The following is a 24,811-nucleotide window of genomic DNA, read 5'->3' as shown; positions in this document are numbered from 1 at the left end:
CCCGTGTGCACGAGGCCATCCCCCTCTGCAACCGTGCCAGGGTCCGACCGCCGGACCCCGCGCCCCCGCGGGCAGTCCCCTGCCTCCGCTCTTGGCCGGCGAGGTGGGGGCGGCGGGCGCGGAGCACGTGGCTCGGGGTCCGGGTAGCCCCCCCCGTCCCACCCCCCGGCACTGGCGGTCCCCGCGGTGTCCGGGCCGCGGGGCCGGCGGCGGGAGCGGCGCGCGCGGGCGGGCGCGGGCAGGGGGCGCGCGGGGGCGCGGCCGGGCGGGGGTCGGCGGACGAGATGTGCGAGCGGGCGGCGCGCCTGTGCAGGGCCGGCGCGCACAGGCTGCTCCGGGAGCCGCCGCCGCAGGGCCGCGCGCTGGGCGGGCTGCTGCGCTGGGTGGGCGCCAGGATGGGCGAGCCCCGCGCACCGCTCGTCCCCGACATTCCCGTCGCGGACCCCGACCCCGGGCCCGGGCCTGCCGCGCCGCACGGGGGCACGGCAGTCATCCTGGACGTGAGTATGCGCCGGACCCTCTGCCCAGCGCGGCTGGGTGCCAGTTCACACCCGGGACCCGAGGACCCTCTCCTCCATCCGCTCCCTTCACGTTTCCGCATCCCCTCATCCCTTAGCCGGGACCCTCCTCGGCGAGGAGACCCCAAGCGCAAGCCCCAACTCTCATTGCCGCTGAGGCGCCTACCCCCCAATCCAGATCGCACTATCCTCTCCATCCCCTCCCTCCACTTTCCCTCATTTCCACCTCTCCACATCCCGTGGCTGGGACCCCTTCTTCCCACAGGGATACCCCTGCCCCCAGCCCTCAACTCCATCCGAACTGTGTGATCCTCGCCTCCATCCTTTTCATCCACTTCCTTGCATCCCCACATCCCATAGCCGGGACCCTCCTCCGAGTGGAGACCTTGAACCCTCCCCCCCCAGCCCCGCACCCGGACCAGGACCCTCTTCCTCAGTTCCCTCCCTCCATGTTCCCGCTTCCACTCATCCCATAGCAGGGACCCTACTCCTCTCCCATCGCGGCTGGGGCGCCTGTCCCCACTGGAACTTCACGACCCTCTAAATCCCCTCCCATCTCATTCTTGCACCCCCGCATCCCATAACCCGAACCTTTAGGGCTGCCATAAATCTGGCCACTATTCCCCTCTTCTGGTCCTAACCAACCCTCTCCCTTGAGTCCCTATGACTGGGACAAGAGCCCCTGGGCACTTCCAGCCCCCTCCTCTCTATCCAGGATTCTTCCCTGCAGTGATAACTTCTAGACCATCCACACAGCCCCTGAACCACCCCTTCGCTCTTCTCTGTTAAGGAAACTGAGCCCCCCTCCACCGCCCCGCTCTGTGCCACTTTGCGAGTGAAGCCCCTTCCCCACCTCCTCTTTCCATAAAATCAGGACCATTGCCTGGACCCAGGGGCCATCCCCTCCTCTCCCCCCAGCTCCACCCTCATCCTGCCACCTTCCCCTTCCTGTACTTTCCTTTTGACTCTTGGACCCCAGACTCACTCCTCATCCCACCTAGCTCCTCAAGGCACCAACGCCCCACCCCCTGCAGAGCAGGGGAGTCACATGGGCTAGAGTGGGCTGGTGGCCCATGGAGGGGCTTCAGGGGGATGGGACTGGTTCGAGGGTGGGGCTTTATATGTTATGAGGTTCTAGGAGAGTGGGGTGTTTTTGAGTAAGTGCACGCTTGCTTGCGTGTGTGTGTGTGTGTGTGTGTGTGTGTGTGTGCCACATACCCCTACAAGTGTCAGGGGACTAGAAACCCTATCCCCTCTTTGCTTGCCTTTTTAGATCTCAGAACCCATAGGTGTGTCTGGGCAGGAGGGTTTCGGAGATGGGTGTCCTAGTGCGTCTATGAACACATACACAAAGAGGTGTGCACGCACAGGAGGTGTGCACAGACACACACACCACATGCACACACAGAAGGATCCAGGCAGAGTCCAGAGTGGAGGTGACGGCTTGGCCCTCATTCAGGGAAGCTGTGTCCAGCCTGTTCCTTTGCACTGGGACCCTCGCTGGCTGCTGTGTGCTGCTGAGCCTCTATTTCTTCGTCTGTGAAATGGGGTACGCAGTAGGGGGAGCGTGTCACTCATGCTGGTTCTAGGAGCCATCTTACTTGGTGTCAGTTGAGGCCACATCAACCTAGTCATTTCCACACCCAGGCCTTTTGGAGTCTGGGCGTACCCAGAGAGTTCCCAATTCTCTTGTCCTGTTGCTTGTGGGGTGCAGGTGACCAGAACCATCTATCCTTCGACTCAAAGAGATTCAAGCTGGTGGCATTTCCTTTCTGGCCTAGCAGATCCCCCTCAGACCTTCCTGAGTCTGGGAAAACCCAGAAAGAGTGTGTCGGGGTGGGTGGGGAGTGGGAACCTGGACACACTGTGGGCTGAAGTTTCCTTCTGAATAAAGGGAGCCAATTCCTCCAGGATCCTGGGACCATCTCAGACCTTACAGTACTGGGACCTCAGCCACCACAGGGAGCTAGCTAAAAGGCAAGCCTGATTCAGGGGTCCAGGGTTGGACATCAGATCCCTTCTGTGAGTTGGGAGGTTTTAGCAGACACTCTGGTGTGTCAGGAACTGCTGGTCCACCTGCCTGGATTATGGCCTGGGCTGAGTGGCGTTTGGAAGTGCCCTGTAATGATCAGAAACAGCCTCATGACCCTGGGATTCTAGCACCTGTCATCAAAGGACCTTGAGGTATTCAAATATCAGGGAAGCCTGGAGTGACTTTATCTCAAAGTGCAGGTCCCAGGTTTCGGCTGTTCCCTATCCCATTCCTGCTGGTTGCAACCAGAACATTCCTGTCTGCCTCTCCCTCCCCGTCTCCTAATGACACCATACTTCCTGTGGGCTGATCTTGTCACCAGGCTTCAAGAGCACCTCCTTCAGAAGGGACCCAAGCAAGCCAGAGCAAGGGGAGGTGGGTCCTGAAAAGCAAATGATGGGAGGCACGGAGCTCTCATGGGCTTCTGAGCATGGCTGGGTGCAGCTGTGAGCTCAGCAATGGGGGAGTCGAGAGGAATGAGTGTACATACACCTGCAGAGATACACGTGGGTGTGCGTGAGTGTGCAGCACGGATGTGTGTGCCTGTCAGCAGCCGTGGGCAGGCTGGCAGCACAGAGGGAGAGGGAGTGGCAGCTTCTGAAGTATAGTGAGGGGAAGTTTGGGCTGCTCCTGGGAGAGGAATCTCAGCTGGGTCAAGAGGCTGCTGAGGGCACCTGCCCAGACTCAGCTCAGGAATGACTCCAAGTCTCCTCTCTGCAGATTTTCCGTCGTGCGGATAAAAATGGTGAGTTTCTCTCCAAGTCTCCTCGCCTGTTTCATGGGAAACAGTTAGGGGTGGGGACGTGGACGCCTATGAACCTGAAGGGGAAGAGCACAAGGAGTCCAGAGGCCAACTTCCTGTCACTATTCTGTTGCCTCGGTTTCCCCTTTTGTAAGCTGGAGCGGTAACAGCGGCCCTGTGTGCTGCCCTGAACTTTGGGGCAAGGTAGAGGAGATATGGGTGACCTAGAGACACTTCAAGAGAACCAGAGAGTGGTGTGTTCATCCATGAAGTCCTCATGAGGCCCAGGGATCTTGCCCCTGAGGCCTTGGTTCCCTTCCCAAGTGGGCTTGAATTCAAGGTGGCTCAGGCTTTGTCCAGATCCTGGGAGCCATTGTTGACTGCCGCACGCAGTTGGTGGGGTGGGCTAGAACTCGTTGGGATATGAAAAGGCAGGGAAACAGGCCTGTCTTAGAGATGATTTGCATCCTCCCAACCCTTTAGGTGAAGGACCACCTGCAGATGCCACACAGGATACAGGGCTATAGGGGACCAAATGGCACTGAAGATGTGTTAGCTGTGTGCAGAGCCTTCACCACCCAGGCAGAGAGGCCTGCCCCCTCCCCCACCCACAACACAGGTCTCAGGAGTTTCAGCCTACAGCGGGCCCTAGACTACACCCTCCTAACCCCCAACCACTCCCACAGGTTGGGAACTCCCTGGCGAGTTCACTGTACCCAACGCACAGTGGGTCCTCTGCCAATGTATGCAAGATGCCTGCCCTCACGAGGACACGGCTGTAGGTCTCTCACAGGCTCTCATGATAAGAACTAGCTTTGACTGTGGTGGACACGAGGTAGCCAATCCCCAGGGGAAGGCAAGAATGAGAGGCCTGACTGGCAGCCCAGGGTATCACGCCAGAAGACTGCATTGACAGCTGGTGGAGGGGTGAGGACCAGCCAGCGTTTCCCGCCAGGGATGAAACTCAGGGCTCTTGCTATTTGAAAGGTCACTGCAGCAGGCTGGGCTCCTGCTCATTAGTAGAGCCACCTACAAACAGCCCTTCTTGGGTTTCTGGCAGAGGTGACAAAGCTCCGGGACAGCTTGTCTTCTCTAATTGGACCAGAGGCCAAGTGGCGGATATTTTCCTCTTAATAGCACATATGTGCTCATTAGGCTTGTGGCTACCACCCAAGGTAAATGTCAGAAGGCTTCTGATCAGAGGATCTGCACATCATGTCCTCCAGCTCCCTGTTCTCTCTGGGTACAGAGGACACTGAGGTATCAGCCATGATAAGCAGGTGGAAGCAGTCAGAGGCAAGCTGGGCCTGGTGTTGTTGGTACACCCCATGCTGTGCCTGGGGCAGACATGACTAATCAATCACAGAACACATTCATTGAGTCTAGTCTTTTCCATGCAGCCCAGCTACTCCATGAAAGATGGAACCACTGACTGCCTCCTCACCAAAGGGTGGGGGATTCTGTTGGCACCTACCACGTGGCACAAGGTCCTGCCCTAGGCTAGGTTGAGGTCTGAGCTCAGACTACTAATGCCTTGTAGAAGGACCCAATAGAGAACTAAGACCTGGGGCTGGGATTGGGAGTGACCTCTATAGGAAGCCTAATGGTGTCAGGTTAGGCACAGTGCTTAAACAGTCTCTGAGTCAGGTGATTGCGGGAGATACAGGTTAGACAGAATCAGGTGATTGCAGGAGACGCAGGTTAAACAGAGTTAGGTGATGGCGCGAGATGTAGAAGGGAATATTGTCTGGTAGAGAATATGCGAGGTGTTTTGTCCCCAGAAAACAACTTCTGTTGTCTCTGTTGGCCTCAGTCTGACAGCTAGGAGTTTGTCAGCTGAGGCAGTGGTTCCAGTATCGGGCTGTGGGGCCACCATGTGCTCTTCCCGCTGAGATAGCAGCCGCTTCCTTGCCTGTCCACTGCAGATGACGGAAAGCTGTCCCTGGAGGAATTTCAGCTCTTCTTCGCAGATGGTGTCCTCAGTGAGAAGGAGCTGGAGGATCTCTTCCACACCATTGACTCAGACAACACCAAGTGAGGCCAGGCTACTGCGGGGCACCCTGGGGGTGTATAGGCTCCTCCCTTCTCCATAATGATGGGGCTCTGTTTAAGGGCAAGAGGCCTGGAAGTCCCCAGACTCACTAATCCAAAAGTCCGACCTGTTTGGCCCTCGCTGCCAGGCTAAGGTGAAGGCGTGGGTCCTGTGTGTATGACTGAGACTAAGCTTGTCCTTTCTGAGCCGCCTTGGCCAAGCGGGGAGAGACCCTGGGCCTGATGCGGTACACACAGGATTGGTGGACCATTGGCAGTGACTCTGCTTTATCTCTGTTCAGTCCTGATTCCAGTGCTGCCCCAGAATCTGCTTTCTAAGCTCCTGTCTCCACTAATCCCCACCCCAAACTGCCCTTCTGCTTCTGAATCCCAACTCTAGCTTGAACGTCACTTCTAGCCGTGGAGCAAATTGAACCTTTTCTGCAATCCAGTCATGACCTGGACCTGCAGCTCAGCCCCACAGGACACCTGGCCTCCAAAGCCAGCCTAAGTGTACACTGCCCACACTTGTGGGCCCGTCACCCTTCACCCCTCACCCGTCTTTTTCCATTGCTCCTAAATTCTGCATGGGTAGGTCAGAGCCACTGGTTATTTTCCTCTGCTGCACTGAGGTACTGAGGACTAAAGTTTCTTGGGGTGATAGAGCAGGTTGGATCACTTGGGGGGGGACCCAAGACTAGCGGTGATCTGGGCACAGAGTGACCACCAAGCCCGTTTGCAGAGTAAAGTGGTAGCTTGGAGTCAAGGCTGGAGACTTGACAGGTTGTCATTTTCTGGGGAAGCCACTGTGTAGGAGTGACTTAAGTCTCCATAGCAGAGCAGGGGACCCTGTCTCCAGGCTAGATGAAGTCTCACATAGCTTCTCTGTAGCCTCCTGGGCACCCACTGAGATAGTTACACATTCTCACCGGGAGCCTCGGGTGGGTGTCAGCTAGTGAAGAGGTTGACCTGGAGGAGGGGGTGGGAGGGCTGAGCGGAGTGAACCTTCTTTAAGGAAGGTCACAATTCTGAAGACAGTCTGGGTTCTGGATTCTGTCCTCCAATATCTCCCTCCCTGAAGTAGGCGCAGCAAACATTAGCCCCTTGTGAGCTGCCAAGTGCACCTTCTGACCCAGACAGCTCACACATCAGAAGTGGCACTACAGGATGTCAAAGAAATTCCAAGGCAGTCACCAGCCTTGGAATCTACAGAAAACTTTTGCCCGGACGTATGCTATTGAACATGGGATTCACCAAAAGCAGGCCTAAGCCAGGGTAGAGGCTAGGCCCAGAACGGAGAAAGCATCAGAGCCAGCACAGCCCCTGCCTGGTCCCTCTGCTGCAGCATCCAGCACTAATGCCTTCACACACCTCTCCCAACCCTGAGCAGAGACCAGATCCTTCTCTGCTTTGGTATAAGGGGTGAGACCCAGGGCTAGACCGGAAACTGAAACAGGGCCCCAAGAGTCCCAGTGGCATTATTTTGACAACCTATAAGAAGCACAACCCACCCTGAAACCCTTTTCCCACCCTGCGCCCAGGCTCAGCCCCTCATTGGTCCCACCTACTCATGATATGGCCCACAGGCTTGGAGAGAAATATTGAGCAGCCAGGAGTGGTGGCCTAGGTCTGTAACCACGACACTCAGGAGGCTGAGGCAGGAGGATCATGAGAGTTCAAGGCCAGCTTGGATTCCACAATTGTAACCTTGTCTCAGAATAAGGGAAGAAAAGAGAACATGGCGCCTAGGCAGGTGGCTCCCACTGAGCCCTCTCCAAGACCCATGCTGAGGGTACAGAGGGGGCCGCAGCAAGTGTTTAAGGGCTGCTGGGAGGGTCAGAAACTGGCCTGCTGACTCCCCCCCCCCTCTCTTTCTATCATTTTCTTCCTCCCTCCCTCTACAGCCACGTGGACACCAAGGAACTGTGTGGTAAGTACCCGGACCTACAGCAACCGTGGTGTGGACAAGAATACCCAGAGGAGGGCAAAGCAGTGTGGACCTAGATGGGGCTGGTGAGGGGGTCCCAGGGAGAAGGGTGGCATCCTCTGTGACCCTGGCAACCTCCTTCCCCAGATTACTTTGTGGACCACATGGGAGACTACGAGGATGTCCTGGCCTCCCTGGAGACCTTGAACCATTCGGTCCTGAAAGCCATGGGCTACACCAAGAAGGTCAGTGGGTGTGGGTAGGGTTCTCAAGAAGCAAGGGCCTGCGTGCCAGTTGATTCCAGGTTGTGCTGAGTATTGTTGTTCAAGGGTGTCTGGATTCGTGGTGACATACGCTGGCGAGGCTCCTTGAGGATCTCAGATAAACTACACAGTGAGAGGAGCACCTTGATGGATAGCTCGGTCCAGCAGGGTGTGCGTCACAGTGTGAGGGCCTTTGCAGGGGCCAGGTCTGGTCCTGGTGTGGCTACCCAGTGAATGCAGGAATCCCCGAATGATCGGTTCCTTCAGGGGCAGTTCAGACCTAGGGATCTGGAAGTGGGTATTTAGGTTTTATCTTTTGAACTTGACCCAGGTGTGCACTGGTGTCTCCTGAGTGGCCGACATGTGCAGTAGAGGAGGACCTAGCTGATCTGGTCAGTGAGACAACTGAGGAATTGGAGTCTCACTTTTGCTGCCTGGGAAGTGGGCGTGTCCATCTTCTGGACCTTGACTGAAGGAAGTGGGTCCTCTAGACTGCTGAACTCAGGGCTGTGTAGCTAAGGCCGGCTCCCTCAGTTCCTCACGTGCAGCCCATGCCCCGCCTGCAGCAGACTGAGGGGCTCTTTCTTGCACTGCACCCGAATGTTGCTGAGTCTGCCCCCCTCTACCACTCCACCCCCACCCCCGCTTATCCACACTGTCATGCTGGCATTGCACTGTCGGGGCCTCTTGTTGCTTGCAAATATTTTAAGACCTTGTGAGAGCCGCTCCTCAGGGGTGAGGGGGTGTTCATCATTGCCGTTTTTCCCACAGCCCCAGTGTCCCACCGTGGCTGGAGCATTAGCAGGGTGTGCCAGGCAAGTGTGACAGCCTGTTCTGCTGTCACTGGACGTAAGAGGGAGGGGAAGATGGATTTTGTGCAGCAACCCACTCCTTGATCCTTCCCCTCCCGTCTAGGAGCAGAACCCTGTCCCAGTAGGGCTGTATTGAGGCTCTACCTACTCTTGGATCATAGTGATCGAACCTCACCATCCATGAGGGAGGGGAGCTGAACTCCTCCCAGGAGACTCAGCCCAGCCTTAACCATGGTACCACAAGGGCCTTGCGCATGTGGCCTCAGGTAGTCATGGTGGTTTCGGGTGATGCTGGAGCATCCTTGCAGGATGGCTGTCTGTTTTCTTTTTCCTTCTTGGGTATCTCCCAGCCGGCCTGTTTGTAGAAACGCAGCCTGTTGATGATCTTAAATGCTTTCCTTGTGTGCTGGCTAGCTTCTGTGTCAGCTTGACACAGTCAACTGAGAGGAGGGGAATCTCAATTAAGAACCCACACACACAAGAGATTGGCCTGGGAGCAAGCCTGTGGCGTGTGTTTTTTGAATTCATGACTGATGGGGGAGGGCCCAGCTCACTTTGGGTGGTGCCACCCCTGGGCTGGTGGTCTTGGATGCTCTAAGAAAGCAGGCTGAGCAAGCCATGAGGGGCAAGCCGGTAAGCAGCACCCCTCCATGGCCTCTGCATCAGCTCTTGCCTTGGGTTTCTGCCCTGACATCTATGGGTGGACTGTGATGTGGACATGTACCCTTTCCTCCCCAGTCTGCTTTCAGTCATGGTGTTTCATCACAGCGAAAGAAACCCAAAGACACCTTGCAACCCCTGATCATAGCTGATGGCTTTGATTCTGTGATGCAGTAGCCTCTGTCATAGTCAGCTGGGCTAGTCTTCTGCTCGGTGACTAATGTGGGCTCCGCTGGCGACTCTGTTGCATGTGGCATCTTCCCCAGATCCTAACACATCCCAATGACGCCAAGCCCCAGCTTTTCAAGTACATCTCTCCAGCATCTCTCTGTTAATTGCAATATTAATGCCAACTCTTATTTTAGAACCCTCTTCAGTTCAGCCCGTGCAAAAATATGTTTCGCCTTCCCCTTTGTTCAGTCTTGTCTTGGCTGATGGTGAGGAGTCTGCTCAAATGCCTGTGGGCTTTTTTTTTTTTTAATGATCTGATGATTTTGCTCCTGCGATCGATGGGTGGATTCTATTTTTAGGTTCTGTCGTATTGAATAGTCGGTGTTCCGTGATAAACTCTCATCAGAGCGTCGTAATTTCATAATTGCTCACTCAGTCCTGTCACCTACTGAGTGTCTTCTCTCTGCGCTGGGAGGTGAGGTGGGATGCTGGCCTGGGGAGCAAATCACGTGACTGGGGCATCTCCTCTATGATTTACCATCCCTGAGATGTACGGATGTGTTTTTTTTTTCTTCTATTCAAAATCAAAATGTATCAATAACTCTTGGGTCAAGGGGTTAAAAAGGTCAGCTTTTGTCATCAATCTTATTTCATTGCTTTATGGGTGATGCGTTTTACCTGCGTGTATGGACATCTACGCACCATGTGTGTGCCTGAAGCCCGCAGGAGCCAGAAGAGGGCATTGGATCCCCTGGAACCGGAGTCACAGATGGTTGTGAGCCACCATGTAGGTGCTGGGAATCAAACCCCGGATCCTTGGCCAGAGCTCTGAGCCACTGAACCATTTCTCCAGCCCCTGTAACAGGGAGTTTATAGCAAACCCTACTTATGGTCATTCCCTTTGGGGGGTTGTTCACTGTAGTGTGTTCTTTAACCAATCTGGACATGTTCACATTCATGATCAATTATATACTTATGGTTATTTTTAAAAGTCTAACCATTGTTTGACCAAGACAGATACTTCATGCAGAAAAGAACAATAAAAATTTCTTAGATGGTTGTGAGGTCAGGACTGTCTTGGAGCCCTTCAGATACGGCCTCATTTCCTTCATGGTTTGTTTCCCCTTACCCTCCATCCCTCCCTCCCTCCATCCTTCCCTCCCTCCTTCCATCCTTCCTTCCTCCCCTTTATCTCTTTCCTCTCCCTCCCTCCCCTCTCCCTCCATCCCTTCCTCCTGTCCCTCTCCTTCCATACCCTCTCCCTCTATTCCTCCCTCCCCTCTTCCTCCATTCCTCCATCCCTTCTCCCTCCCTTCATCCCTTCTCCCTCCCTCCATCCCTTCTCCCTCCCTCCATCCCTTCTCCCTCCCTCCATCCCTTCTTCCTCCATCCATCCCTCCACCCCACTATCCCTCCCCCTTCCTTCTTTTCTTTCACTTTGTTTGTTGACACAGGATCTTGCTATTGTAGATCAGACTGGTCTCTAACTGGTAACCCTCCTGCCTCAGCTTTCTCAGCACTGGAATTAGAAGCATGTGCCACTTCCAACTGCTTCCTACGTTTTAAAAACGTTGTATTTGACAGTGTTGTCTATTTTAATGAGCTATTTTTCGTAGGCAGCCCCAGAAACTTACTTAGTATGAGTGTTATGTTGTCTAATTTATTTGTGCTTCTTCTTATAATTCTTGCCCTCCATTGGTTTAGCTTCATCGTCACCTTGGTCTTTTTCCTCTCTGTGTGAATGCTTTGGTTAATATGAAGTTCTGAAATCCAAAATACTGACCTTTGGTATTTCTGAGGCCACCACAGATGGTACCACGCAGTGTCTTTGTCCCCAGGATTTTCCGAGCTGTCTCTCGCATTCCCTGTGTTGTGATAAAGATGGGTGACCAGTAGCTTCCTCCCACATCGTGTCCCTTCTGGACTCATCTTTTGGTTGCATGACCCTTTGTCTGATGATGGCCTCACAGGTGCCTGGGAGAGACATTTGGAGAGTGTGGGAGGTCAGACCTGAAAATAGATCTCCTGCCTTTGTTGGGAAATGCATGCAGCTGGAACACGCTCTTTAAAAACACAAAGCCTGTCTCTTCTGCACATTGCAACAGCTTTGGAGAAGTCAGAGAACGTGTGTGTGTGTGTGTGTGTGTGTGTGTGTGGTGGGAGAGTTCGAGACAGGATCTCACTGTGTAGTCCTGGCTGTCCTGGAACTAGCTTTGTAGGCCAGGCTGGCCTTGAACTCACAAAGATCCACCTGCCTCTGCCTCCCTAATGCTGGGATTAAAGGCGTGTGCCACCACCTCCAGGTAGTCTGTTATTGAACAAAGGACAGGAACTCAAACAGGGCAGGAACCTGGAGACAGAAGCTGACGCAGAGGCCATGGAGGAGTGCTGCTTGCTGCCTTGCTCTTTATAGCTTGCTCAGTCTGCTTTCTTATGGAGCCCAGGACCAGCAGCCCAGGGATGGGACCACCCACAATGGGCTGGGCCCTCCCCCATCCATCACTAATTAAGAAAATGTCCTGGGACTGGAGAGATGGCTCAGGGGGTAAGAGCACTGGCTGCTCTTCCAGAGGTCCTAGGTTCAATTCCCAGCACCCACATGGCACCTCATAACTGTCTATAACTCCTGTTCCAGGGGATCTGAAACTCTCACACAGACAGGCATGCAGGCAAAATACTAACGTACAAATAAATAAATAAATAAATAAATAAATAAATAAATTTTAAAATTAAAAAAAGCTAAAAATCCTTAAAAAAAAAAAAGAAAAGAAGTTCTTCTGTGCCAGCTCTCTTCTGCAACACCGCTGGCCATCTGCCGGTGCCACCAGCAAGTGCCAGCGCTCAGTGCTTGATACCTACTGAGATGGCTATGGAGGCTGAGGTAGGAAAAGCTCAGGTTCCAAGACAGATGGATTCTGAATTCAACCAAATCTCAGTAGTTTCAGTTTTCCTCCCTCCCACCACAGTGCAGAACATCACAACATCAGAAATAAGATAGGATCTTATTTGTTTCTTCTCATCTTCTGTAAGTATTCATTTTTCATATGCAAATCAGGGCAGTCTTAAGAAGCAAAAGCTTTAGGTCTCCCCTTTACTTGCATTACCCTCACAATATAATTCTCTGGACGGCAAACCCACGCAGTCTCCGGCCTCCTGGTCTCTCTCGGCGGTGCTGCAGAGGAGAGCTGGCACAGTAGACGTTCGTACCTGTCTTCCAGGGTGGTCATCCCTGGGAAGTGACAGGGGAACTTCTCCAAATGAAGACTGTAATCCCAGTCTGCGGGAAGTAGGCCATTCTGGAGAAGATTGGAGCTCAGCTCTTTTGCAATGTTTCATAATCCCCAAGAGGTATTAAATACGGCAGGAATAATATCACTTTCATAGTTCCTAAAAGGAATAGATATGTGTTGCCAGGATTTGGGGTTTTGTTTGTTTTTGACAAAGCTTCTGTACTTTTGTGGGTAGGAGAGGGAGTTCTAATGGATTTGTAATGATTTTATATGTTTCTAGATACTTTTCTTTGATCCTATTGTTATAAAATAACCCCTTACCCTTTTAGGTCTTATGAGAGTAAAAAAAAGAAAAGAAAAGAAAATGCCCTACAGGTTTGCCTGCAGCCAGATCTTATGAAGGCATTTTCTCAGTTGAGGTTCCCTCCCTTCAGATGATTCTAAACTCTCTGTGTAGACCAGGCTGGCCTCAAACTAACAGAGATCCGCCTTCCTCTGCTGAGATTACCTGCATGTGCCACCACCGTCCAGATGTTCTCTCTACTCTTAAGGAACAATGATCAGAACTGGAGGTTTACTGGTCTCAAGACTATGAACAAGAGGCCAGAGAGATGACTCAGAGGTTACTAGTGCTTGTGGCTCTTCCAGAGGACCTGAGTTCAGTTCCTGCTCACAACTCCTGACTCCAGCTTCCTCTTCTGACCTCCACAGGCACCTGAGCACACATAAAAATAAAAAGAAACCTTAAAAAGAATATGAACAAGTTAATATAGTGATACACACCTGTCACTCTAGCTACTGTCTGGGCTGAGGCAGGAGGATTGTTATGAGTCCCAAGCCAACCAGAGACCCTGTCTCAAAAAGGAATATGAAGAGTCTAAGCCTCTTGATACTCAGCTGACTTGCTTTCTATGACAGCTGCGACCCTGTCACCAAGCTTAGCAAGGCTCACAGCAGCCTCAGCGCCAGCCCCACGGATGAAATAACAGCCTGGCACACACTGCGTCCTCAGCCTCCTTATCTCTACTCGTGTTTTCTTATTTAAGCTCTAGCGCCCAGGCGGTGTGGCAGCCGGCCTTGTCTGCCTGATCGAGTGTGATTGCAGAACCTCTCTGCACCAGCTTCTGCCTGCAAAGCCTTTGCTGCGCTGATGGGGTGCAGCATCTTGTTTAACCAGCTCCGAAATGGTGTCTGCACCCGGGAGACTGTGGCTGTCTTTCTTCATTATGAATGTTCCATCCAGGCTGGCGGCTCTCGTGATCCTTTGTTCTTCCTCCGTCTCATTCTCTCTTCATCTCTTTTACACTCTTCTTTTTGATGGTCTGCTCTGCTTCATTGATTGTGACTTAGAAGATAAAATTCTCCTTTTTCATCTTATTAGCGGCTTCTGAAGCCAGGTGTAGTGGTGAAGGTATTTAATCCCAGCACTCAAGAGGCAGAAGCAGGTGGATCTCTGTGAGTTCAAGCCCAGCCTGTTCTACAAAGCTGTTCCAGGACAACCAGGATTACACTGTGAGATCCTGTCTCAAAACACACACACACACACACACACACACCGAGAGAGAGACCAAAAAGAAAGAAAGAAAAGAAAAAATATCAATCCTATTTTTATTCTTAGGTTATTAAAACCATTTTCTGTTGACTTTGGGGATGAAGGAATTCTGAAATGGGAGGATGTCTGAATTGTCTGACTTAATCCGATCATCGAGACAGCTCGGCTCTTTTCAAGGGAATTACTACCAAACCTAAATGACCTGAGTTCAATCCCAAGGACCCACATGGTGAAGAGCAAGAGCAGACTTCCACAGGTTGTCCTCTGACCTCCATACACGCATCATGGCACAAACACACACATGCACACACACACGCATCAATAAATAAATAAGTGAACAATTAGTGGCTAATGTTTTTCTTTTTTACCTCAGAAGCCATTGCTCACACAGCTTCCCTCTTGGGGGATCTCTTTCTGTGGCTCAAGTCTGCATGGATGATAGCTCTCACCTGGCAAATCAAAAGCTCTGCAGGGCTCTGGGCAGCTCCCAGCGACCTGCAAATGGTTTGTCACAGGGTGCAGGCACATAACCCTCTGGCTTTTCGCTGAGGAACTTCACCTCTTGGCTGAGCAGAAAAGGGTCATTTCTCCATTGTTTCCCTCACCCCAGAAGGTGGCCTGGCTTTGGAATTCGCATTTTCTTCATTTGCTGACTGCTTTGTCGGTCCCTGGTCTGAACGTTGTGACCCCAAGTCCCACTCCTGTCCTGCTTAGAACCTTCCTAGCAGCCTTTTTCTGGGGGACTATTAATTTAGCTTTAAACCATGTTATGTCATCTCGGTCATTTGGAGGTAATCAATTGTCCATTGCTCTCCAGTCCATGGGTGGCATCAGGTTGTTAGAAAGACAGCCAGGAGCTGCCTGCACCTCAGGGTAGGGGCTAGGATGTCTTCTCCACTGGGGTCTGCCCACAGTGGCACCAAGCCAGGCCTCAGGACAGAATGTCTATCTTCGTGTGTTCTCCCCTGCGCCACCCTCCACGCCTTGTTCCTCAGGCTCTCTGTCTTCCAGCCATGTTTCCCAATGTGTAATTATTGCTAATTAATTCTCAGTCAGAGTGATGGATAGTTTAATTTGCTTTCCTTGAGAGCCTTGTTTCCCCCCCTGCTTTGCCAGGGACTGGGCAGAGTTCCAGTGTACAAGGGGAGGGGCCACTCCAGAGAGCAGGGCAGCGATTGAGGTCCAGCACCTCTCCCCTACCCGCCCTCCCCAGCGGTGGTTACCTCTGTGCCACTGTTGACCCTAAGAAGACACGCTTCTCCCATCTTCTCTGCAACCTTCTGCAGAGGCAGGCATCTCAACGAGGGATGCCAGAGGAGAGGTTCTGCTGCACACTGCACAGTGCACGCCGCGCAGCATCCCCCTCTCTTCTAAGCTCGCTGCGCCTTGTCATGTGCGCCTTCCCACCCCTCTGCATCCCCTACTCTTGTGCCTCCACCTCTGAGCACAGTTCTCAGAGGATTTCTTTGGGGGCCTGCACTGATTCTCTTCCGTTAGTAGTCTGAAGAGCAACATGAAGACTCAGGGACACAAAGAATTCTTGCAGAAGGAAGGAGGGAGCAGAGTCCACGAAGCCATCTTTCCTGGTGCTTTCTCTCTACTGCAGCAACAGAAATGCCACTCGGTGATAGCTGGCATTTTTACCATCATTACGGTCATCACCACCATTAGCATTAGCATCATGAATACCACCACCATTCTTAACACCATCGCTGCTACCAGCATCGTCACCACCCCCGTCACCATCGTCATTGTCATTACCAACCTCTCCATTGCTGTCATTACCATCAATTATGATCACCATCATCACCGTCATCACCGCCACCAACACCTCCATGGCCGTCTGCACCATAAACATTGCCATTGCCAACACTGGCTCACCGACGCCATTGCCAACATTGTTATCACTGTCACCACTGCTGCCACCTTTATCACAGCAGCTGAAGTTCACTCTCAGTCGTGTGATGGACACTGTGCCCTGCATCTTATACTCCTCTGGTCCCTGATGGCTGGTCCTAGAGAGGTGATCCCAGTGAAGCCAGAGGTCCCACTTTGGCCTCTGAGTCTGGGGCCCTGCTTCTGCAGCCCCTAAGATGCAGGAGGCAGTGCAGGCCACCACAAAGCAGAGTCGCTAGCCCAAAGTGTCCCCAGTCCCTGTGCCAGCCCACATCCAGGTTCTCTCCCAATACCCCCAGGTGTACGAAGGTGGGAGCAATGTGGACCAGTTTGTGACCCGCTTCCTTCTGAAGGAGACAGCCAATCAGATCCAGTCGCTGCTCAGCTCCGTGGAAAGTGCTGTGGAAGCCATTGATGAACAGACTAGCCAGATCCGGTACGTCAGTGGGACATATGGGGGACATCCTGGCAGCCTGACCCTTAGTGTACCTCAAATCTCAGTGACCTTGGCCAAGTGGCTGCACCTCCCTTACCCTCCTCCAGTTTCTCCAACTGCAGTATGAGGACACACTTAGGACCTCGTACCTGAGTCGTCAGACTTACACAGGACAGAACACACTCAGGAGAACAGCTTTTAGGGGCCCTGCACTCCTGGGACCCATAGATCTTGCCGCGGTTCTTGTTCCCACAACACCGGCCTGCTGCCCAGCCTGCTTCTGAACACGGGAAACCAGTTTGGAAGTGGTGTCTGGCTTCAGGATGGGGACACAAGTGCCACATACCAGAATGGAGCATCCAGAGGGATACATGTTCTTACCAGGCGTCCTAGGATCCCCAAGGGCTCCCACCTTTGTTACCTGGGGAGCTGTAGAGATGGAGGAAGCTACTGAGGGCAGAGTAGGGACCAAACTAATGCTGAAGGAGGTCCTGGAGAGGGACGGAGTTCAGGGTGTTGCTCTTTTGGTCTCTGGGTACGCAGGCAAGCACCCAAGGGTTTCTCATGGGCACTGTGGGTGCTGTGTGTCTGGCTCCTGGACTGGGACGCTTCAATCTGTCCAGCTAAGCAGGGCCTGCTCAGCTTCGAGCCCATCCGCATGCTGCCAATAGCTGCTGAGCAAACTCTCGTGTGCTCAGAGCAGTAGAGGGGAAATGGGACCCACACACACAGGTGGGCAGCTGCCAGGGGACCCATACCCCTGGGCTCTCCAGCCTCAGCTTTATCTGTGTACAACTTCAGGGTGCCTGGCAGAGAGGCACAGTGTGACTGGGATGTTCTTTTGCCATGGAGGTGGGATTTGAGTGGGTGTTACTTGGTTGGTGAGGACATCAATCAGATCGAGTTGTGAGGGGCTGGTTCTTCATGACACCGTGGCCAAATGTATTGGCTGTCGGCACTTGAAAGTCAGTTTTTTACTCTGTCCACGTGGGCAGCCTTGCGATCCCAAGTCCCTAGGGTCAGCAGCCACCTTCCTGGGGAGAGACAGCTTTCCCTGTATTGATTTATTATTATCAGCTTAATCAAACTTCCCTTTTCTCCTGCTGTAGATAGATAGCAGCCTGGGGCAATTTTCCTGGCTGTCTTCCTACGCTGCTACACTGCTCCGTGGCTCCAACCACGGATCTGCTCGCTTGCCTGCCCCCACCTGGGAGGGGGTAACTCTGGGATGTCAGTGGAAGGAGTGGGTGGTGTGTCTTGATGGGAAATCTGTTCCATGCCCACAGACACCTCAAACTGCCCCACATCTAAACACTTTTGGCTCCAGGCCCTGAGTTCCCTGGTGCTACCCTGTGTCCCCACCCTGGAGCAGCTCCCAGGGGTGCTGTGTTCCAGGAGAAGCTTATACAGACCCTGCTGCTTGAGGGGCCTCCCACTCAGCTCTCCATGGTCTAAGGGACACACTGAGTTTGTTACTGGTTTGTAAAGATGTTGTGATTGACAGCTCAAAGCCTCCGCCAGCTTTGTCTCGCTAGGGGAGCTGAGCCTGCTTCTTCAACACGGGAGAAAGACTTGTTAAACTTTTCAGGGTCACAGGAGACAAATTCAAACTGTACTAAAGGGTTCAGGCGTGTGGGGTGTCAGCCACATGCCCGTTGACTGGTATGTCGGTAGTCGGTTTTACAAGCACATCTTCTTGCATAAGGAATTAGCTGTTCACCCCGCATTTTCGGAGACCCTGCTGGGTGCCTGTTGCTGTGCTAGGGGTGGAGGGTGCAGGGGAAGGGGACATGGGGACAAGAGATGGAATCTCGCTCTGGCCAGGCTCAGAGTATTTTCTTGCTGCCTTGTTGGAAGCGGGCTGTCTCTCTGGCAAAAACCCAGGTCTTCCCCGAGAAGTCAATCTCACAGCACAGTGGCCTCTACTGATGCATCGAGGAAGGAAAACATCAAGGAAGGAGACACTGTGTCTCCAGCCTGGGGTCTACCTGTATTGACTGGAAGCTATGAGCTATGAGATCAGCCAGATAGGTTCCTGGCCCAACCTTACCCCAGCCAAGGAAATGAGCCAATGGGGCATAGGACTTGGCCTCTAGAATCTTGGCATGGAGTTATGCCCCAGCTGACCACATGGCCTTGGTCAGGTCACCTGCCTCGGGGGGTCTTGTTTCCTCCTCTGTGAAAATGAAGGCCACCCTAACCATCCTGCAGACACGGGCCTACAGGGCAGGTCTGTGCACATTTCAGGACACGGTCAGTACTTCCTAAGTGCACTGGGAAGGTCGCAGAGGTGGCTGTAGCCCTACCGTTGCCCTCATGAACACTTCGTTTCTTCTATACACACTGCAGACAGGAGCACTGCAAACCCAGCCACGGCATCACCAAGAGCCACTATGGAGGCCCCAGTCCTCCCTATATCGCCAACCACAAGCTGGCAGCCCCGGAGCCAGGGAGAAGCCTGCCTGTGGGTGAGAGAGCATCATTGGTGGTCACTGCCCACCAAGGGGACCCAAGGAATCTGTACTAGGGCGTACCCTGGGTTTGGGGCTCTGCCCCCTTAGGATGACCCTGCCTACCATTAGGATCTCTTTCTTTCTTTCTCAGCCACAGGGGAGCCAAAGGAGGAAGGGCTGGAGGGCCAGATAAGCCGGTTGGCAGAGCTGATTGGGAGACTGGAGAGCAAGGTAGGCTCCCCACCCCTATCCACATAAGAGCTGAGGTCAGGACAGAGGCATCCTGGTGGGTTGGAGGTTGAAGAGAGCTGGACTGGGGCCATGGTCCTGACGACGGGAGGGCAAGCAGCATTCTAGGTACAGAGAGTAATCGGTAGGATCCTGGACTGTGGGCATAGCCAAGAGAGCCGGCTCCAAGACTGGAGGCCAAAAGCTGGTGTGAATGGGAGCCCGCGATGGTTCAGGGCAGGTTCCCAACAGGAGAACACTGACAGCCAGCACAACACAGTCCAGAGGTGCGGAGCCATGCAGCCTCCACAAAGACATTATTCCCAGGACCAGTGTGTAACTCACAGGACTCCCAAAGGGGCTTGCAGATGGGTGGGCTCGGGTGTTCCTCTGTTCTAATCGAGTTTCTGCTGCTTGGCTTTGAGTGGGTGGCTTACTCCCCTTTCTGAGCCCGAGATTCCCGCTCTGATGACAGCAGAGACACTCTGGAGCTCAGTGTTCCTCACCAAGGTGCAGGAGGCTCAGGTCAGCGTCTGCTGTCCGGGTTAGCCTCTAGCCTTAGCCATGCTATCACTGCTAGTCATCCTTCCCCAGCTTCCCCACGCATGTGCACAGCGCTCCCACGCAATACCTACACCGAGTAACAGGTGTCTCAGAGACCTGGGATCACGGTGACATTTCTTCTGTTTTTCTGTATTTCTTTTGCAAGGAGCTCTGGTACTTAGCTGGGTTGGGGGGCTTTGTTCCGAGGGACTCATGGGCGTGAAGCAAGGGCCTTGTCACTGGGAAGCAGTCTGACTGGAGAAAAAAGGGCTGTTGGTGGTGGCTCAGCTGCAGGGCTGTGGCGGAAGCGGGGGGGGGGGTGGGGGGTCCCCCTCCCACACCCCTTTTAAGCCTGCTGCCCTGCCCAGGGTGAGAGCAGCATGGTGGGGACCTTGTGCCCGGTTGTCATAACAACTCAGTGGGGGCCCCAGGAGGGAGGCTTTTTGAAGTTTATTTTTAGTACCCTGTCGCCCTAACAACCAGGCTTGCTGGTAACCAGGAGCACCTAGGCGTCCTGGAGATGGGGCGGGGTCCACCAAGGTCTTTGATTGGCCTAAGCCACTGGTATGGGTAGATTCAAGCCAGCTCCAGGCTGGGCCCCCAGCTGGCCAAGCAATATCTCCAACTGTGCCTGAAGGACAAGGAGGATGGAGATGCTGGGGGGCAAGTCTGGGTACTGCTGGGCTCACCATCTGACTCTAGAGAGGCCAAAGGGCCCCCAGTGGGGCCCCAGCCCCTCAAGAGCTGCCCATATGCCTGTTAAGTGACAGAAGCAAGCTTGAACCCATGAACATATCTTCCCTACTGGGCACTTTCTTGATATGTGGGCAAGAGGTCAGTGGAGGCTGGAGGTGTGATTCCGAGGCAGGCCCTCATTCAGACGTTTGAGAACTCCGATCCACCTGCCGCCGTTGTCTTTAATAGTGCATGCGCCTCTTGCATGCTTATGTGTGCGCTGGTTGGCACCTCCTGTCTTCAGGCAGGGCAGACAGGCATGCAGGCTGTAATTATGGGGTAACCTCATTGAAGGAAGAATGGATTTCTGTCAGGTGGGGTTGAGACACGGGTTTAAAACCCAGGCCCTAATGCTTAACCCATCTGAGGACCCTTTAGAGTCCCAGGGTTCTGTGCTGTGACAGCCGTGACTGAACTTCAGTGTCTGCTTGGCTCTGTCTTGGGCACCACGTACTGGTGACCCACAGAGCCGACGTGACTTCTGCATTCCCGAATCACACAGCGGGCAGCAGCTGGCTCAGGGAGGCTGGGAAATAGGGTCACTGCTAGGGGTGAGGTAAGCAAGTTGTAGGTCTGAAAAATTTTATAACATCCTGGTTTTAAAAAAAAAAAAAAAAAAAAAAAAAAAAAAAAAACAGTATCTTGATTTGGGGCCGGCCCCTTGAGTGCCTGTTATTAAGATTGCCCTGCCCCACCCACACACCCCAAGTTTCCTGAGAGTCCATCTTGATCTCTGAGCCTCCCAGTGCTTCAGAAGCCTGGGCCACAAGGAGTTCTCTGCCATTTCCCCGACTCTCTGGCTTCAGGGTCCCCCTTGATGTTGCTCTAAGCAGCCTTGTCCACTAGGCCTGGCCGTGGGAGCCACACTTCTAATCTGGGAGATCTCAGAGTCCCTGGCACATTGGGACAGGGACTGGAACTCTGTGAGTCCCAGGTACCCCGTGCCCTGGGTGGGGCCTTGGGAGACTCCCTGGAGGTGGCCTGAGTCACAGGCGCCACTATGTTTGTTCTAGACCCTCTGGTTTGACCTGCAGCAGCGTCTCTCAGATGAAGAAGGAACGGACATGGTAAGGCCCTCTCCACCCCTCTTCTGACTTGTTCCTCCCGCCCTCTGAGGAGTGTCAGAGCTCCATGTCTCTGGCCACCCTTCTCTGCCCTCTCCTCCCCAAGGGGCATGGTGAGCCGAGGCTCCAGGACTCTGATATAAAAAACACCTGGGTTGGAGCAGGGCAAGCATCTCGCCCACTCTGTCATCAGACTGAAGGCAGCCTGCTGGTCACCAGCTGTGCCTCTGGATGGGGCTCCCTGCAGCATTTCTACTGCCCTGTTTGTTGGGGCCCCTCGGGGACTGTACCCATTTGTCCACATCCTCCTTTAATTGATTTGCACATGTAAGAATAAAATAGGGTTTTATTTGACCCTATTGTCCTGACCTCTCAGAAGCAAGGTCTGGGTTGCTGGGATTTCAGCTATGCCCACGTGGCTGGGGAAGGGCCTGGCACACGTGCTCATTCCCACTTTGGCCCGCAGCACCTGCAGCTGGTCCGGCAAGAAATGGCCGTGTGCCCTGAGCAGCTGAGCGAGTTCTTGGACTCCTTGAGGCAGTACCTCCGTGGTACCGCTGGAGAAAGGAATTGTTTCCAGTAAGTGACAAGGCTCTCTGTAGAGCTTTGGGGGGGGGGTGATCAGGGCCTCTGGCTGGCAGCGACGGGCGGGAGGGGGGACGACCCTGCAGAGCCAGCCCTCCTAGGGGTGGCACGTGACAGGGAAGAAAGTGAGGCCCAGCCCCATTGCAGCTGTATGTGGTGGGTGAATTAGTTCTCTCCGAGGCCCCGGGCTCACGCACCTGTCAAGCAGGCAGTGTTTCAGGAGTGAATAGAGTAACGTGTTGTGTTGAGGCCATCCTGGTTCATGTTCCACTCACCCAGGGTGACCACTGTCACTCACACGATACAACACAGAGCCTAACTCAAGTCAGGACCTGCTCAGTTACAGGGAGAAACTGAGCCTCCAGGAGGGGTGTCTTCCAGAATGCAGGTCGCTGGCCCCCACCCACTCCTGTCCTGCCAATTCTGGGTAGTTCAGCAAGGTGAAGCAGATGATGGTGACCACCAGTGAGGGGTCTGTACATAAGCCAGTACTGAGAGAGAGGGTGATGATGGTTTGTCGGGACAAACTGATGGGGGAATAGCCTAAGGAGGGGTGCCAGAGGCTGTGTGTTGGTGTTATCAGGACCCATGTTGGTCCTGCCTTCTATGTGAAGATAGACTGGGGGCTGCAGGGAGACGTCACATACTCAGACGAGGAGAGCCCTTCTTTGGCCGATGGCAGAGGGGACAGAGGGGGAGATGGAGAGAGGGTAGGCAGGAGATGGCTGATGATGGTGCGGGGGAAATGCTCTCATTGTGGACCACGGTGCTGTGCCAGGTGGCCTTGTGGCTGCCTCTGGAGGCTTGGCATCATTGAGGTCAGGAAAATAGCACCTGCAAGTGGGCGCCGCTGCACTATCTCCCAGGGTATCCCTGGTGTCTCCAGCTCCCACTGCCCTGTGGAGGACAAATGGGGAGGACAGAGGTTGAGATGGTGGCATGCATCTGTGTGGGCAGCCACTGCCAGCCACGCATGTGCATGTCATTTCCCTGCAGCGTCGCTGCGGTGAGGATGGCAGATGGCCTCACCTTCGTCATCTACGAGTTCTGGGAGACAGAGGAGGAGTGGAAGAGGTTGGTACAGCGCTGTCCCTACCCCATGACCTGAGGGTGGGGCTGTGGTAAGATGGGACTGGCTGGCTCTAGGCTCCTGTCCAGAGAGGAGAAGAGTGGGGAGGATGGTGTAGAGCCTGGAGTCTGGTTGCAGAGGCTTTTCCATCCGGGCGAGCCTCTGCCTTTCACTCAGAGGCAGCAGGGTTCCTAGTGGGACCCCTGACCCAGGGTCTTCGTATGGGCACCATGCATGGAAATCTCTGCTCTAAGGCCACCCCTGCCGCTCAGCACCTTCCTGCATCATCGGGTGCTGGGTCCTGGGCCTTGCAGTCAGTAGCGTTGCCGAGGGCTGTGGGACTGAGCGCATGGATACTGCGCCGGTTCAGAACACAGCCCAGGCACTTAGCTGACCTCCCCAGATGGAGACACAGTGCTGTGTTTGCAGAGGTTTCCAGTTCCCCACGTATAACCCCAACACAGAGGGTCGCTTTGGCCCCTGTTCTTCCCCACAGTGAATACCGAGGGCTGGGAGATGGAGAAGACCCAGGTGCTTCAGGGAGGAGTGGGCACACAGGGCTGGCAGGCTGGACACTGGTGCTCAAGCCTCCAGGAGCAGTGTTGCTGGCATCTGTGCAGGATTACGTCCTTCCCCTGACACTACAGCTAATCGGGAGGGGACAGGTCGGGGCTAGAGGTCTGATCTTGTTACCATGGGCAGTCTAAAACCAAAGGCCTTCCTGGACTGATGCTCACAAGGTCACAGCCCCTCCCCCAGACAGCAGGACTGGACCTAGGCCCACACCTAAAGTTCCCCTCACCCGTTCTCCGAGACATACCCCTTGACTAATCATGCTCCTGGCTTGCAGGCACCTGCAGAGTCCCGTGTGCAAGGCATTCCGACACGTCAAGGTTGACACCCTGAGCCAGCCTGAGGCACTCTCTCAGATCTCTGTGCCAGGTAGTGGGCCAGGGGCAAAACGGCCCCTGGGGTGGGGCGCCCAGATCTCTAAGCAGCACCAGCCACTGTGAAGGGTCCCAGACCTACAGGGGCTTCTTGCTCACTTGTGACCAGGAATCTTGGTCCAGATGCATGTTCCCGACCCAAGGCCTGGTGGATAGACAGAGACAGGGCGAGGCCAGGGCACCACTGGGCACATGTGGGGACTCACGTGAGAAGCTCAGGAAGTATGTCTGCCTAGAGAGAACCTAGGCCCTCCCACCCCTCACCCCAGACCTGAGTGAGCAGCACACGTTTGCAAAGTCTGGCCTGGAACTCTGCCCAAGGCCTCCCCTCCCCGTTCTGCCCGCTCCTGCCCACAGCCATCCCAGCCTCCATGGAAGGGTCCTTGATCTCCACAAGCCCAGTCACTGACTGCTATCTCTCTCTCCTGTTTCTAGCTGCCTGGTGCACTTCGGGCCGAGACTGACCCCTCCCGAGGCCCTGTTAAGGAACCTAGTGCTCCCCTCCCCGACTTCTTGTAAAGGACACTACCCCTTTTCTAGAGACTTTGGTACACAGCTGTCTTTTCAATATACTAATAAAAGGATGTGTACTTACCCCTGCTATGACATGGAGGAGGCTCCTCCCCTGGCATCCACACCTGACTCGACTTGGCAGAGCGTATTGCTGGGATGCTGGTGAGGCCAAGGTTAGTAGGGATGGCTTCCCAGGCCAGCCTCTGACCAACAGCTTCCCACCCCAGCCTGCCTCTGGCCTCCCTGACATCTCATGGCTGAGGCCCAGCTGGACCCACCTCAGATGGATGGGCCTCATTCTCGACTTCCCTACTCCTTGATGGCCCTCTAGGAGCTGTGACCCTGTAGTATCCAATGTAGGCTCAGGTAGAGCCCAGGTCCCCAGCACCATGCTAGGCCCACAG

General features: G+C 54.2%; 1 protein-coding gene across 1 annotated transcript; it reads left to right on the top strand.

The window, feature by feature from the left end:
- Positions 1-257: 257 nt before the first annotated feature.
- On the top strand, positions 258-24,811 carry Necab2 (N-terminal EF-hand calcium binding protein 2). The gene is made up of 13 exons (XM_057753884.1): positions 258-500; positions 3,271-3,295; positions 5,218-5,326; positions 7,228-7,253; positions 7,398-7,495; positions 16,134-16,270; positions 18,620-18,738; positions 18,875-18,954; positions 21,243-21,296; positions 21,760-21,872; positions 22,875-22,952; positions 23,798-23,889; positions 24,330-24,811. The coding sequence occupies exons 1-13, from the start codon at positions 285-287 to the stop codon at positions 24,356-24,358; spliced, it is 1,176 nt and encodes a 391-aa protein (XP_057609867.1). The 5' UTR covers positions 258-284; the 3' UTR covers positions 24,359-24,811.

The sequence above is a fragment of the Chionomys nivalis genome, chromosome 21 (assembly GCF_950005125.1).
Source record: "Chionomys nivalis chromosome 21, mChiNiv1.1, whole genome shotgun sequence".
NCBI classification, from domain to species: domain Eukaryota; kingdom Metazoa; phylum Chordata; class Mammalia; order Rodentia; family Cricetidae; genus Chionomys; species Chionomys nivalis.
This window is presented reverse-complemented; position numbering and strand designations above follow the sequence as displayed.